Source organism: Centrocercus urophasianus, unplaced genomic scaffold (assembly GCF_019232065.1).
Source record: "Centrocercus urophasianus isolate 14NV4802_14NV808 unplaced genomic scaffold, USGS_Curo_1.0 seq_16, whole genome shotgun sequence".
In the NCBI taxonomy this organism is placed as follows: Eukaryota; Metazoa; Chordata; class Aves; order Galliformes; family Phasianidae; genus Centrocercus; species Centrocercus urophasianus.
This window is the reverse complement of record NW_024884711.1, coordinates 45986193-46002687: the sequence shown is the minus strand read 5'-3', so window position 1 is coordinate 46002687 and position 16495 is coordinate 45986193. Positions and strand designations below refer to the sequence as shown.

The 16495-nt window shown below is 49.1% G+C and overlaps 1 protein-coding gene across 1 annotated transcript in view; it reads right to left on the bottom strand.

Moving 5' to 3' along the window:
* Nucleotides 1-835: 835 nt before the first annotated feature.
* The window catches only part of OBSCN (obscurin, cytoskeletal calmodulin and titin-interacting RhoGEF), a 153205-nt gene continuing 137545 nt past the window's right edge, over nt 836-16495 (bottom strand). Inside the window, 12 exon segments of the mRNA XM_042817438.1 lie at nt 836-3103; nt 3223-3372; nt 3837-3912; nt 4350-4573; nt 5371-5610; nt 5856-5970; nt 6858-7028; nt 8776-8898; nt 9756-9923; nt 10022-10132; nt 10351-10473; nt 11710-15289. Of these exon segments, the coding sequence (XP_042673372.1) occupies nt 2926-3103; nt 3223-3372; nt 3837-3912; nt 4350-4573; nt 5371-5610; nt 5856-5970; nt 6858-7028; nt 8776-8898; nt 9756-9923; nt 10022-10132; nt 10351-10473; nt 11710-15289 (5259 nt within the window). The 3' untranslated portion in view covers nt 836-2925.

Genomic DNA, 16495 nt, shown 5'->3' with positions numbered 1-16495 from the left:
GTTCCCATCTAATGCATGCTGGGGGTACTTCTTCCCTTTTTTTTTTTTTTTTTTCTTCCTTCAGCAGCCAAGGGAACATCAGTCCCCACAGGAGTTAAGTCACAGCACAGTGAACCAACTTGCTGCAGACGCTGTCTTTGGAGGTTTTCATAGAACGGCTTAGGTTCACATCCCTCCTGTGCTGGGGATCTGGATGCAGTGCTCCAGGTGGGACCTCACAAGGGCGGAGCAGAAGGGGACAGTCACCTTCCTGCTCACTGTTGTCCCTCTGTTGATGCAGACCAGGATGCAGTTGCCCTTCCAGGCTGCAAGAACACACTGCTGGCTCCACAATCCCCAAGTCCTTCTCCGCACGGCTGCTCTCTGTGAGCTCTTCTCCCATCTGCACTCATATCTGGGACTGCCCCAACCCAGGTGCAGCACCCTGCACTTGGCCTTGTTCAACCTCATTAGGTTCTTGTGTGCCCACTTCCTGAGTTTGCCAAGGTCCCTCTGTTATGTACAATCAAGGTCCAGAACTCAAATGTTCTATTATGTCTCAAAACATCAAAGCCAGATTCTGCTTTCTATTGTGAAGGACGGGGCTATGTTGTAACTGCAGCAACTGAGCAACTGTTGTAACTTTTCCTGGTGAAGGCAGAGCTGTCCTAGGAAAAAAATAATCTGCATTTTAGTGCTTTGCTGTACTCTAATCGGTGCGTGTGTGTTTTGTTACAGCTTGTAATGACCTCAGATCAGAGTTGAGAGTGGGTTCTGAACAAACATGGACTGGGTTTGGGAAAGAGAGAGAAAAACGATGAGAATGGCAACGATTGAGCAAAAATATCTGGTTTTAATTCCTTGTCAGAATAGATAATTTAACAAAACAATATTGAGTCTATAAAAGACTTCAGACATGCTCAAACGCATGCAAGTATGAGAAGCAAAAATCACTTAATTTGAGGAATAGTGTAAAAGCTCCAAACGGGTAAATCTGCAATTAAAGTTTATGCTTGGATGGGTTGTCCACAGAGCAGTCCATCCCAAAGCGTAGCAGTAAGAGGAAAAACCAGACTGTGCCAACAGATACCTTATGGGTCCTGAAAGGTTCATACACCACACCTCATCGCGCTGTCTTCCATAACTCCTTGAAACCCAAGAGAACCGAGCATGAAATCTGGCCCTAAGACCTTGCTTTTCTCTTCTCCAATGCACTGTGAAGAAAGCGTGACCTTAATATTCAAAGATGTGCAGTCTGACAAATCAGTGTCTGCTCTGCACAGCACAGTGGGAACAGCTTTGCTCCTAGCTTGCTCTGCACACAATGCAGGAGGAGCAATCAGGGTGCTACAAGCTTCAGGTCTGGGGCAACATGGGTTAAATATGTTGGAAAAGATCCCCACTGGCTAAACAACATCATGTCTAGCATTGAATTGTAACATAGTAGGAACTGATTTCCCATCCTTGATCTTCTGAACACAGTGAGGTGTGGCTTGAGGAAAGGCTGTGCTTAAATACTGCATGTAGGGAAAGCTCAAGAAACCCAGCTGCACCCATAAATGCATCACTCACATCAGAGAAACCCAAAGGAAAACAGAGGTTATGGATACAAAGCAACGACACAGCGAACACCATCCGTCCTCAGCAGATCTTGAAGGACTGCAGCGTTCAGGATGCCCTGGGCTTTCCTGAAGAATCTGAAGACAAACTGATGCAGATGCAGTGGGGCAGGTGAGGGGTTGTTGTGAAGTCCTGTGTGATGGGTAAACCAGTCATCTAGTTCTAATGGGAGAGTTCAAATACACATGCCCCCCCCAAAAAAAGTGTGGTGTCTACAGACCACGAACCCCTTGAGGAACATGACCAGCTCTGCAGCAACAGCAGTGGAAGTGCCCACGGAGAGGCTCTATGACAGGTGGTTAACTTGAGCCCCAGGGAGAGCAGGCTCAGCTTTGTGAGGATTCGGGTAGGACAGATGTGCAATTTATCAGTGACTGGAAAGCCCCAGTGCTTTTTCCATCCCTGCACTCACCCTGTGCTACAAGTGCAATGTGCTGAGCCTGACCAATGGATGTCACCAGGGTCCCGTTGCCCAACCCTGTGTCTGACACAAGGCAAAGACATCATGGGACACATCACAAACATGGCAACACAGCACACGTCTCGTGGGGAGGGACTCACAAGGTCTCTGGTTCAACTCCCTGCTCACACTGAGCTGCTCAGGGCTTTTATCCAGTTGGATCTGTACATCCAAAGCTGTAGGATATGTTGCTGCCTGGCATCAGCCCCCGGAAGCACTGTTTCCCCACAGTGAATCTTCCTGACTTGTTTTCTGTTTCCCCACTCCCGCTATCACCTCCTTGGAGCTCTTGAGAGTATTAGAGTTGTTTTCCCCTTATAATTGTTTTCCATTTCCTTTGGGATTTCACAGAATCACAGATCTGTAGGCATTGCAAGGAACCACTGCAGCCCATCAAATTCAACCCCAGGAGGCAGGCAAGAAGCCCACCAGTCTCTCAGTCCTTGTAGCAACGGGATAAGCGATCCAGTAGCATCTGAAAGTGCATGGTGCTGGCATCCTGGGGACAGAGCAGAAGTCAATAGCCAGTGTTTGCACACTGACTTCAGGGAAGATTTGCTAAGCTGCTCAGGGCTAGCAGCTAGTCCCATTCAGAAGGGGCTCTGCAAACCTTTCCTGCCTGTTCCTGGAAGCACAGAGCCAATTCACCCAAGTACTGTCAAGTTACCACCTGTCAGCTGAGCCACGTTAACTGCATTTCAGCTCTTACCAGGTGGCAGTGCATTCATTTGCCTAGCTGTGCTGAATTGCATTTAGGAAGAACAGAGTCAGCTCAGGTCAGCTGATGCGCAGTAACTCGACAGAACAGTTTGCTACCAAACACAGAGCAGAAGGGGAGATGATCCTTGCCTATCTCCGCATCCCTTTCACTGTGCAATCATGAGGCCGTACTTGGAGCACAGCAGACCCCTTTTCTTTTCCCGGTCAGTGAGGAAATTTCTCAGTTTGGTGGTGGGGAAGGTAACCAGCGCTTGCTGCCTGTTGTCCAAACCCGTCTCCTGGAGCCACGGGCTCTGAAGGCACTCGGAGGCTGACGGTCTTCCCCTGGGACAAAGGGGAGAAGGTCGGTTGGGTTTTCTCTCCCAGATCCCAAATGGGAGAGGAAGAAGGGGGGCAGGAGCTGGGATTTGCACAAACTGCCAGGGGAGCCGACGCTGCCTTACCAGGGGTTTGCACACAGGGTGCTCTGGAGAAATGACACTGCTCCTCCGGAGAGACCCGCGTAGCACCGTGTCAGCTTCACCTTCCCCTTCCTGGTGGTTCTCAGGAACTCGCAGGGCACATCAGAGCTGACTGGATAGGTGGCGCTCAGCCTAGCCCGAAACAACAGCATTATCAGCACAAAGGGCATCGCTTGAGATGCTCCTTCCCCTGGGAACTCCCATCCCATCATGGCAGTGCAAAGAAACATCACATGGAAAACAGAATCCCAAAGAGCAATGTTCTTCAGTAGGCTCCATGACTTCAGCTGCTTTTCTGCTTGGTGTAATTTGAATTTTCTTGTTCAAGTGGGGGCTTTTCAGACGAGGCTGAGCAAGAAACACAGCAGCTGCTGGGCTGCAAAACCACCTCCTTGTTCCACTTGGAGATGTGGCTGGGACTGAGCATCCTTGTACAGTGCAGCCAGCTCCACAGCCTCTGCCACATGTCTTTGGTGGCACTGCTCAAGGGAGAGGCTACTACTGATGTTAATATCTGAGTGGGTACAGCTCCCTTTGTTGATGACTTGGAAATGGCACTTTTAAAGCCAGGGCTATAGAAGGACAGGCTGACTTACATGATGAATGCCGTGATTCCAACGGACCAGATGTCAGTCTGTGGGAGGGCTCCTTGCTCTGTCAGCAGTTCTGGAGCTAGAAAAGCAAATGGGTGTGAGCCAAGCTCCCCTCCGATGCTACAGCACCAAAGCCAGCACTCAGCACTTGCTAAGGTTTTGCTACCTTCCTGAGGATGGAGAAAATCTTTCTGGTACAGGGAGGTTGGCTAATCTCAGTCATGGCTGAAAAAAAACCTTGAGAACATCAAAGCAACGGGGCTTGCTGGCACAAACACTACAACCTTGAGCATAGGACAGATGGACACCAGCCAGAACACCATTGGTCATGACTTCTGGCTCTGTCCTCCATGGTGGCCTGGGAACTGCTGTTACACCACCCATGCCCATCATCTCACTGTGAAACTTCTTGCTGGGGTCACCTGCACTCTCAGTGCCTTGCCCACTGGCTCAGCCTATCTGTTTACTGCAGATTGCATACAACATCAGGGTTGCTTGTGAATAAACTCTACTCACCCATGGTTTCAACATAATCCATGCATTTGTCCAGGGTAATGACCTTGTCTTGTGTGTAAAACTGTGCATTGCCAAAATCCAGGAGCTTCAGCAGGTTGGGCTCAGTGATGATCATGTTTTCAGACCTGAGATCCAAGTGCAAGATGCTGTGTGCATGGAGGTACTCAACTGCACTGAGGATCTGCCACAGGTAATCTCGGACCTCCACCTCTGAGTATGACGTCCTGGTAGAAGAAAGTGGTAGAAACCAGAGGTGTCGTATCTGCCTGCCCAAAAACATCATTCCACCCCTGCTATAATCCTCCTCTGTCTGTATGATCCAATGAGGCTCTCAAGAAACAACTCCAATCATTTCAGAAATCACGTAATCATAGAATGGCTTGGGTTGGAAGAGACTTCAGGGATCATCTACTTCCAACCGCCTGCCATGGGCAGGGTTGCCAACCACCAGCCCAGGCTGCCCAGCATTCCATCCAAGCTGCCTTCCAGCTCCTCCAGGGATGGGATCTCTGAGCAGCAGTGCCAGCACCTCACTGCTCTTTGAGTAAAAAAATCTCCTCCTAATATCTAATCTAATGACACCCTTCTTTTAATTTAAAGTCATTCCACCTTGTCCTATCACTTTCTGCCGCATAAAAGTCAATCTCTTTCCCTTCTATAGACTTCCTTAATCTATACAGAGATTTTTGCCCCTGTTGTGAATCAGGCCAACAGATGCAAGAGGTTCAGCAGGCTGCGAGAGCCGTGTGTCAGAGAAAGCAGAAGTCAGAATGCAGATTTGATGCCCACCATTCCCACCCCCTTAAATCAGAGGATTCCAGCAGATTCATTTTCTGCCATTGTGAGAAGCAACGTGGAGGGGAAACAAGGCTTCCTGAGACAGAGGACAATGGCAGTTATGCTATGACAGCACACTGGAACAGGTGGAGGGAGCTGATCCTGCCTGACAAGTGAAAGCAATACGTGCTTTGCTACCTACTCCAGCCCTGATGGGAAAACCCTTCCCTCCACTTACGATTACCTTAATGCCAAAGAGTGGAGTAGCTCTGGTCCCACACACATCTCCTGGATCAACACCAGGTGCCGGGGGCTGACATAAGCTCCCTTCAGCTGAGCTATGTTGGTGTGATGAAGCTTCCTGAGGGCCTGGTACTCCAGCAGCACGCTCTGCTTGTCCTCTTGCCAGTAAGGGATAATTTTAGCAGCTAAAGTCTTGCCACTTACTTTTTCCCTGCACTGTCGGACGATGCTGAACCGCCCCCTGGTACAAAGGAACACAAAGGCAAGTTAAGCTTCTCTGCTACTCCTGGAAGAGCCAGGAGCTTCTGTATTTCAAGATCATATGGATCCCATGCTGTGTTTTTCATCCCTCCCCTATGTTGAGTTACTGCAGCAACTGTCACACTTTGCACGTCCTCCCGTGTCACTAAACTGTGCAGTCACTTCAAACTGCAGCACGTGCAGCACTTCCTGCTGGCTGGTTGAGTGCTCAGTTGGATTCCCTACCTTTTGATCTCTGTTTGGAAGGCGTAGGTCTGGTAGGTTGGGAAAGGTTCGGGTGGTGCAATTATTTCACTCTCTTCCTCAGCTGTTGGGAAATTCTGCATTGCAGCAGGGAATTCTGCAGAGAAAAAGTGGCAATGATTACATGGGAAAACAACTCTGTGTGGAAACCAGAGCTTCTCTGAGCTGCTCTCCACTACCTATGGACAAATAAAGGTGATGGTGGGGCTTTCTGCATGGAAGTCTGCATGTTGGCTCCTGTTGATCTCAGAGTCATTAAGGCTGGGAAAGACCTCTGTGATTCTGTGAGTACGATATCAAACAGCAAAGCAAATCATCAGAGTACACTAAGACACTGCTATGTGTCTTAGTCTAGGATGTGTCTAGGATGAGAAATGTTAGGAAATACTACTCTGAAAGAGTGGTCAGGCACTGGAATGGGCTGCCCAGGGAGGTGGTGCAGTCACCGACCCCGCAGGTGTTCAAGGAACGTTTGGACGTTGTGTTGAGGGACATGGTTTAGTGGGAGCTATTGGTGATGGGTGGATGGTTGGGCTGGAAGATCTTGTAGGTCTTTTCCAATCTTGGTGTTTCTGTGATTCTGTGAAACACATCTTGATGTCAGCGTGCCCAGGCACATTGAAGTGTCTGCTTGGGAATGCTGGACACGTTCAGATGAAGGGATCTGATGCTATGGGCCCTGGGTGGAATGACTGCAAAGTATGTTTGCTAATGAATCCCAGGCCAAAGGAAAGCAGATGATTTAGAGTGGGATAAAAATATCTCTGTGAACGGATTTTTACGGAGAACTCTTCCCCACTGGGAGGAAATTCCAGTTGGTCCATCCTTCCGCTCCTTGAAAGAAAACCTGCTGTAAGGATATCTTTTTCATGTGAATGTGGATCTTTCAAAAAGCAAGAGAATATTACAGAGTATTCAGGGAAGAAACAAAGAGCGCAACTATTTAGATGCCAGAGGAATACAGCGCTCTCCCAGTGCTCTTACCCAATTGATCCTTCCCGCTGATTTTCACTGCGGCAGATGGGCTGCTGTAAGGGCCCATTCCTGCCTTGCTGGTGCAGGCTATCCTGAAGCAGTAGGTAACATCTCTGGAGAGATTTTTGGCATAGTAGCAGCAGTCAGCGATGTCAGCAGCAAGAGTTTTCCACTCCCCATCTGAGCCAAGGAAAGGCAGAAGAAAGAGATTAGGACTCACTTCAGACGTCAAGTCTGTTTTTGTTGTTGGTCTGTTCGATGGTTGGTTGTTGGTTTTTGCTTTCCTCTTTCTTCTTTTGCCATTTAACTCACAGTGCTGGCAGTATGGAAAAGCGATGGAATCTTTAAGTGAAGGTAAAACTGATCTGATATGGGCTGCTTTTGTGTGTGGTGCAACCAGCTGTCAATGTGACCAAACCTCTTCCAAAGTCAGCACTTTTCTGTTTGATCAGTCCAAGGTGTGGCAGCACTGCTTCAAAGGAATGGTGAAACTTCATGCCACCAATCCCCACTGTAAATAGACCTCAAGAGCTCTGAACTCTGAAAAGCTTAAAGAAAACCCCGGCTTTATCTGCTTTATCCCTTTGGTCCTGTCTTGAAACTGAAAGCAGGAGGGCGGGATTTCAGAGCACAGCCATTCATAAACACCCTTCTAGCTAACCCAATACTTGAAACTGAGGCCAAATTCCCTCTGCTTTTATAACGTATGGGAGGTGTCTCAGGGAAATGAAACTGTAGGTTTGTCTTGGGACTGAGGTGTGAAATAGAAGATCAGCAGCAAATGTGATGCTGTGCCCCACTTTGTCATTGCTACTGAAACTGTCCAAGATTAAACCCATCCTTTCATTCAACTACACACTGACAGACACCCTCAAATCTTAGCACAGGCAGTAATTCTCTTAATATAAAGGTATCAATGACTTTGCAGGGTTCTGGTTGGAGTAGGGTGTGTGTGCATGTACGAAGGAGGAGATACAGCTTAGAATCAGAGAAGCATCTGCAGAAGCAGCATGCAAAGGCCTACTATCAAATACTGAATGAGGCAAGGATTATTTTTTCTGCTTATCTTAATCCTCCTGTGTTCAGAAAGTAGGATTTCACACGTCCCTGCCAAACACACCGAATGTGGCTGTACGTAGTAGATGCAGTTTCCCATTTTTCCTCCCACCTGGAACAATTTGCATCTTACATCCTCCCTGGAGCATTGCCTGCAGTTGTGTCAAAAGGATTAAACAACAAAGAAAGCTGCAGTACAGGACAAATGTTGTCAGCTCCAGAATAAAAAGCTGTGTTTGTGTTATCCAGAATGAAGTGCATGTATATTGGGAGAGTTAAAAGAAGGTACATGGAGCAGCTCAGTCCAAAGGTTTATGTTTACATGACTGCAGTAGAGATGATGTCAGTCACAGTATTCACAAGAGCAGCAGAACCAATCCCAAGAGAGACAGAGAGGGAACTGACTCAGAGTTCATGGAATTAAACAAGAAAATATCCACTGACTTCACTGTGCTCTGGATCAAGCCTTGGAAGAGAACCTTGAAGGGATGGCATGCAGGTTTACCAAACTTCTGTCATGGCTCTTCACCATGAATTTAACTGATAGGAAAAGAAAGCGTGGCTGTTTGTCATGGTGAGAACTGCCTTTTTGATGGCCATCTTTCTCCATACAGAGAAAGCCGAGGTATATGATGGTATTACCTGATAACCACTGGGCTGGGCATTATTAGTGCACAATTATTTCACTCCCATCTACAAATGAGGGAGGTCAAGTGAGGCAGTTTCTGAATAAAATTAATATATCCATATATATATATGGAGAGGTCGTACAAATTGGGATGTTCTCTGCTAGGTGAGAAGGCAGAGCCCTGCTGTAGGAGCTGGATGATTCTTTAGGGGTCTCTTCCAGCTTGGGATATTCCACAGTTACCTTTACTCTTGCACTGGACAGTATAACGGACACAAGTGTTGGTTTCCACAGGTTTCCAGACCACTTGTGCTCCATCCTCATAGACCTCCACAACGTCAGGGGGTGCAGGGCTGGGAGGAACTTCTGTTGAAACGAGGCAAAAATCAGTGACTGTTAGCTTTGTTATGCACAGGAACAGCTTTTCTGTGTTGCAGATATTCGACTTCAAATGTATACACGTCTGTATTTATGGATGTGACCATTCCTCATGGAACAAAAATTTAACTGTGCCTTGTTTAAAATAAATAGTCAGGTTTTGAAGTCTGATGTTATGTCTGTGTTTACTAGCTGAGTTCTGAACCCAGGAGAAAAATTAAAGAATGTAGAAGAGGGAGTGAGAAGCTGTGGGTGCCCCATCCCTGGAGGTGCCCAAGGGGTCCTGGGCAGCCTGACCTGGTGGGGTCACCCAGCCCATGGCTGAATGGGCTTTGAGGTCCCTTCCAACCCAACCATTCCATGATTCTGCAAATCAGAACTGCAAAATGTGCCACGCTACCAGATAGCAAGGGTTGTGGACTACAGCAGGCAAGGGAGAAACTTTCCCCTGAATGTTTCTGCAGGAATCTCACCTTGCAGATGCTTTACAGGTCACATTTTCTTGGTGGCAGAAGAACTGCCATCCCTACACTTGGGTCTGCCTTCAATTTCAAGGGGGAGTGGTTTTTACAGAGACAGGGGAGGTTTATGTTGGATATTAGGAGGAAGTTTTTCCCCCAGAGGGTGGTGAGGCACTGGAACAGGTTGCCCAAGGAGGCTGTGGATCCCTACAGGCATTCAAGGCCAGGCTGGATGTGGGCAGCCTGGGCTGCTGGTTGGTGACCTGCACACAGCAGGGTATTGGAGCTAGACAATCTTTGAGATCATTTTCAACCCAGGCCATTCTATGATTCTATGCTTCAAAATCAGTGCTTGCAGTATAAAAATGTAGATCCTTTTGTTACCTGCTTTCCTTACAACACAGGAGGTGGATGCTGAGCCCAGGGAGCTGGTGGCCACGCAGGTGTAAATGCCAAAATCCTCAGCACTGACAGAGAGAATAGTTAACAGCTGGAAGTGCTTGAGTGTGGACGAGATGAGGATCCGACTGCTGCTGTGGACTGGCATCCCATCTGCAAGGTGGAATACATGAGAAATAAGTACCTTGGCAATGTAGAGGTGCCTAAGCCACCCCTGTCCTGGAGGGACCTGTGGAGGGCTGCAAACTCACCTCTGAACCAGCGGATGTGCAGGGAGGAGTGCGGGGTCGTCCGGCACGACAGCGTCACGCACTGTCCTGCAGCAGCTGCCTGGTCCAGGAGCTCCTCAACAAATGAAGGTGCTGCCAAGAAGAGACAAACATTGATGCAGAACGGCCAGGAGTGCTACGTGGTGAATGAGTGTGAGAAGAAGACTGTAAAACATTTTAAATCAGAGTAAACATTTTGTTCATGCCCTGGCATTCCTCTGACCGTGGGTTTTCAGAGACGTTCATGGCACGCAGGCAATGAGGCTGTGTTCAGTTCCATGCACACCACACTGCTTATGCACCAGCAATACCTTTCTCTTTTGGCATGAGGCTTGGTAATTTGAACGAAGGAAGTCCTGATTTCCACTTCAGAGATCCTTCAGCTCCTGCTAAGGGCTCTTTTTCTGCTGCCTCACTTCCCAGCTCACCAAACTCTGTTTCAAAGAAAGGATGAGAAGTCATTCAAGGCCATCGTTCCTTATCATTCACAGCAGGCAGTTGAGCCATTCACACACACACAGCTCAGCAGGGAGAGGAGTCCTTATCAACGAGCCTTCAGTCAACATGAAAGGCTGTGACAAGTAGTATGAGGAAAATGGTACTTGATTGAATATGGCTTAGTTAGGAAGGGTGGAGATATAAAGACAGGTTTAACATGAGGACAGGTCTTAACACGAGCCAGCAAGGTGCCCTTGCAGCTCGGAAGGCAAATGGTATCCTGGGCTCCAACAAAAGAGGGGTGGCCAGCAGGGACAGGGACGTGATTGTCCCCCTCTACTCTGCTCTTGTGAGGCCCCATCTGGAGTACTGCGTCCAGGTGTGGAGCCCCCAGTATAAGAAAGACAGGGAGCTGTTGGAGAGGGTCCAGAGGAGAGCCACTAGGATGATCAGGGGACTGGAGCACCTCCCTGCAAAGACAGGCTGAGGGAGCTGGGCTTGTTCAGCCTGGAGAAAAGAAGGCTGCGGGGTGACCTCAGTGCAGCCTGCAGTACCTAAAGGGAGCCTGCAGACAGGAGGGGAGTCAGCTCTTGGAAAAGCTTGACAACTGCAGGACAAGGGGAAATGGTTTTGAGTTGAGGGAGGGCAGGTTGAGGTTGGATGTCAGGGGGAAATTCTTTACAGAGAGAGTGGTGAGGTGCTGGAACAGCTGCCCAGAGAGGTTGTGGATGCCCCGTCCATCCCTGGAGGTGTTCAAGGCCAGGTTGGATGGGGCCCTGGGCAGCCTGGTCTAGTGTTAAATGGGGAGGTTGGTGGCCCTGCATGTGGCAGGGGGTTTGGAGATTCATGATCCTTGAGGTCCCTTCCAACCCTGGCCATTCTGTGATTCTGTGACAGGTTCTGCTGTCCAGACTTATGTATCATCAAGGCAGGTAGCCAGAGTGAGTTCACCAACTTTGCCCAGTCTTTAGGATTTGTCACGCTCAGCTGATAACTGCAGAAGATGCTGCAGGGAGTGAAGCATCATTCAGCCCCAATACGTTTTCATGAAAACTCGGGCAGAGGAATTTTTGCTGCTGCCATCAGCAGGTTAGCCCAGCTGATGCTGCAAGGAGGTCAGTTTTGCAATGGCTGTCTAACCACAGCCTCAGACACACTGGGGACAAAGGGGCAGTTGTAGCAGTGCCTAGTTATAGTGGTGAACCTATGAAGGCACAGAGTGAAATACTTACCTTCCTCTGACTCTGGCTCTGGAGATATCTTTCCTTTTAGGATTCTTGAAATATGGGCAACAGAAGCTTTGACTTTCTTCTTCAGGCTCTGCTCCACTGACCGCTCCACTGAATGAGACCTTCCATAAGGTTTAAAGAGCCCTGGCTTGCTGTAGAAGGAGCTTTTCTGCTTACCACTCGAGTCTTTCTGGGGGCCATACATTTCCCTATGACTCTCTGCCACTTTTCCCGTAGCTAACAGGTTCCCCCCCTTTGAATCCTCAGTTATTTCCAAATGGTTCCTCCCTTTCTTTTCTTCCACCTCTTCTCTGATGCACAGCCTCTTATCCTTATGCAGATGTCCCCCGGGAGGTGACCTTGCCCTTTCACTTAAAGGTATGAACCGTCTGCCCGTCGGTTTGGGCTGAGGCTTCCTAAAATTCATAAATTCAAATGGAAAATAGACAATGTCATACAAGTCTGAGAAATTCAAATAGGCAGGCTCCACCTCCGAGATGTCAAGTTTGGGAGTTCCGCTGCCGAGACACGGGGTTTCATCCGACAGGTCTTTGATTTTCACCAAAGAAACTTCTGGGTGCCTACCAGTGCCTTTGCTCGCTGGTGCTTGGCTGGGGGCTTTCCCAACAGCTGAGCTGTGTGCTGGAGGAATGCTCTCTTGGCTGCAACTGGGGCTCTCGAGTGCTGAGTCCTCCAGGTGTTCACATTCCTGCCCTTGCAGTACTGCTGGCTTCTCACTCAGTGCAAAATAGGATTCAGCAAGATCTTCCAGCTCAGAGAGTTCTCCTATTTTACCTCCTTGTAGGGAATGGTAGGAGATGTCTGTAGGTGCTTGGCCATCTGGGCCTTTGTAGAATGTATCCGGGGCAGAGATTTGCTTTCTGCACTCCTCCTGGCCAGCAACCGACTCTGCCCACACGTTCATCTCTTCAGAGAGGGAAACCATCTCGTCCACCAAACCTTCCAGGGCAGCAGACTCCTCGTCACTGTAAAAAGAAGACCTGTGCTGTGACAGGTCCTGACTTCCAGCCCTGCAGAGCGATGGTGGCACAGGTTGTCCAGCACCATGGCTTCCACTTCCCAAGGCAGTATCTCTGTCCTCACCATAATCCATCAGCTGTTCCTCATATTCCAGCTGATAGACTGAAGCTGGAGACTGAACTTGTGCTGGTGGAGCAGCTAAGATACTCGGGTGAACACCCTCCTGAGCAGAAGAAACTTTCCCACTAGGATAAGCAGCATTGTGCTCCTCCAACATCTGACTTCCACTCTCAGGGAACGGAGCAGATGAGGCCTGTCCAGCCTCTGGGCTTCCACCTGTGACGATGGATCTCGTCTTGCTGGGAAATGCTGCCTTGGGGTGCTCTTGCCTTTCGCTCTCATGGACTGAAGGCAGATGTGGTTTTTGGGATGAAGCAGTTACAGATAGGTGGCTGGCCTCCAGAGCAGCAGGCACTGTGCCACTGCCTTGAGGAGCCTTTTGGGGTACAGCTGCCTGGATTTCAGCTTCATGGACCAAACTGGGAGCAATCTCTGTGACAGATGGACCTTCACTCCTCAGAGCAGCAAGCCTCTCCTTGCTGTGAGCTGGCCATTCAGTGTGCTGAGCTCCACCAGAGATGGAAGTTCGCACTGGTTTTGGTGGTGGGACTTTGGGAACAACTGGATGCTCCCCCTTTGGGATGGCTGATGTGTCTGCATGAGGAGAAGCCTTCTTGTGGCCTTGACTTTCACCATCATGGGCTGCAAGCGAGGCGATCCCTGCAACAGCTGGTCCTTCATCCCCCAGGACAGTAGGCACCACTTCTTTAGAGATCTTCAGCTTCTGGTGAGCATCTTTATCAGCTGTCTGTGGAACAGGTAGGATACCTGGCTGTTTGCCCTCCGAGGCAGTAGGTGCCAGAATGCTTTCATCAGAAAGTTGCTGCATTCTGTCTTTATGTACTGGAAAAGAACCGATTTCTGTCTGCAGGCCTGTTAAAGCAGCGGAGCTTTTACGCTCAGTGAGATCAGACTTGGAAGCACTGGGAGCAGAAGGCTTCTCGGGGGATTGTTTCCTCCTTTTCTCCATCCAAGGGGCGGCTGGGGCTGTCCTTTTGATGAGGAAGCCTTCCCCTTGTAGGTCAGGATGGCTGTGGGCAGAATCCTGGGGTGGGGGGCACTCTTCAGGAGCAGAGCTGGAGGTGGTCTCTGACTGCAGCGGAGCCGAAGTGGCCTGTTCACCCTCTTGCACAGCCATGTCAGAAGCCGCAGGGATAGATTTAGCCTTCGGGGTTCCATGTTTTTGAGCTGGTGGCACAGCTAGGTCTGAGTGCGGGGCAGACAGAACGGGGCTTTTGCCTTCCAAATCTTCCTCGTCAGTATAAGTAGCTTTTGACTTCTTCAGCAAATGCTTCCTATTCTCGCTTCCATGAGGTGACACTGGAAGTCTCTCTAGCTGTTGCACAGAAACAGATGGGCACCCATTGCCCTCACAGTGGGTGGAAGGGGAGAGCTGCTCTTCTGAGCAGTCCTTGCTGGCTGTCCTAATGTCTCCTGAAGTGCCCGCAGCACCTCCCTTGCCTGGCTTTGCAGAAACATCACAGTGCTCACTGCCTTCAGGGCAACTTTCCTGTGCCGCGACATCATAGTCTTCTTCCAAAATATCTTGCTCCCTCACGGATCTGGAGGCTCTCAGCCTGTAGTCATCCAGGGAACGGCTTCGGCTGGAGCCAGCAATGGCGGGATGTGGGGGTTTCCTCGCTGTATCAAATGAAGCTGATTTGGTCAGGGAACCAAGCAGACTCTCCCTGTGCTCATCTCCATCCTGGCTCTCCTCTTCTTCCAGTTCAAACTGTTCCAGAAGGGGTTCACGGAGACCACTGAGTGGCACTTTGGAATATCCAGCTTTCCGAAAGGTCCTCCTGGCCCTGTCCAGGTGCCTCCTGAGCTCTCTGCCTGGAGAGGAAGGTGCCCTCGCAGGGAGCTCGGCTGCTTGGCTATAGAAAGTGCTTTTAATGACACTCTGTCTAGGAACACACACAGGTGGCTTTTCTGTCCCATCCCCGGCCTTTTCAATTTTGTCCATTTCAGCTAAAACTACGTCTGGTTTCTGTTTGAGATCTGATGGGCTTTCTGCAGAAGTCTTCCCCGATGAAGGCTCAGCTACATGACTCCTTTGGGTCGTCTCATCTCTGGGATGAAGCCCTTCCTTTCTCTCTTCTAAAATACCCGCCCCAAGCTCTTGGCTTTCCATAGATGATTTGTCCCCCGCTTCACTTTTCATTGCAGCATACTTCCTCCTCATGGGTTTCACTGGAGGGATTGAGAATTTGGAGTGCTTCTCTTCTCTCACGTGCCTTGGAGGCTCCTGACTGCTTGGTGCATCGAATATGGACAGGTGTAGTTCGGGTGTAGAGCCAAAATGCCTCTTCTTGGGGAAGTGTGAGTTCTCGTTGTCTGAAGACGAGCCGCTGGTGCTGGAGGAAGTGCTCTCCTCAATCAGGTGCCTGGAGATGGCCAGGGAGGTGTTGTCATGAGTCCTTTCCAGGATTTCTGGGATGGATCGCATCACCAGTATGGATTTATAGCACATCAGAGACCGCTGCAAACCGAAACAAAACGCGGTGCAATCAGATGGAAACGTGGGAGGAGAATGGCAAAGCAAAAAATACAGAAATGATTTTCTGCACTCAGGACCACTCAGAATACTTCAACAGCACGTTGCCACTCTTTAGTAGATACCATCCATTTAGGCCTTAGCTATTCTCTGAGCATCCCTATTCTCTCATTCACAGCAATAAAACTATATTGGCTTCAGGGCACACTTCCTATGAACAGAGAAGCAGGACAAAGCCTGGGGCTTATAAAGACAATCTAAGCATTCAAAGCAGATGGAAAAAGTTTTTTTTTTAACTGAACACATTAGATAAAGGCCTTGCTGAAGTAAATGGCCTTAAATCCACTGACTGTGGTATGACCTGCAGTGGCTCGGGCCAATGGAAGCCCCACCATATTGCAGGCAGAGGGAATCATCCGCTCCAACTTCAGCCATGTCAGACACGGCAGTCGAAGCAGCTGAAGTTGAGCAGCTGGCCTTCATTTATGGCCAACAGAGGGAACTGGGCATCCTCAGCAGGCAATCGATCTGACTATTTTAGACAGGTACAAGAAAAGAGGAGACTTGTTGGCACATGTCTCTTTGCAGTTCACTATTTGCAAAGACAGCTGAGGGGAACCAACTTAAACACAACCACGTATCGTACGGGCACCTGCACTGGGGAGGTCATTTCCTCCTTGTTTGCTTTTTAGGACTTTTAATTTCCAAGTCCTACATTACTGGGACTGGTCTACATAATGGGAGGTGCTCTCTTCTCCGTGATATCCAAAGAAAGGATACGTGGGAACAGCATAAAGCCTCACCACAGGAGGTTCAGACAGGACAGTGGGAGAAATTACTTCACCATGAGGGTGGTGAAACTGGAACAGGCTTCCCAGAGTGACATTTGATGCCCCATGCCTGTCAGTATTCAAGAGGCATTTGGACAATGCCCTCAAATAATGCTTTGGCTTTTGGTTAGCCCTGAAGCAGTCAGGCAGTTGGACTAGGTAATTTTTGTAGGTCCCTTCCAATTAAACTATCTATTATGGTCTGTCCTATTCTGTTCCATGCTGTGCTACTCTTACACATCTGGAGTGTAAGGGGCACAGTCCATATATGCCAGAGAAATACTTAAAAAAACCCAACGAAGTAAAAGACCACATTTCTTCTGACTCCACTGCTCTCTCTGCTGTGAGCAGGAATGCTGAC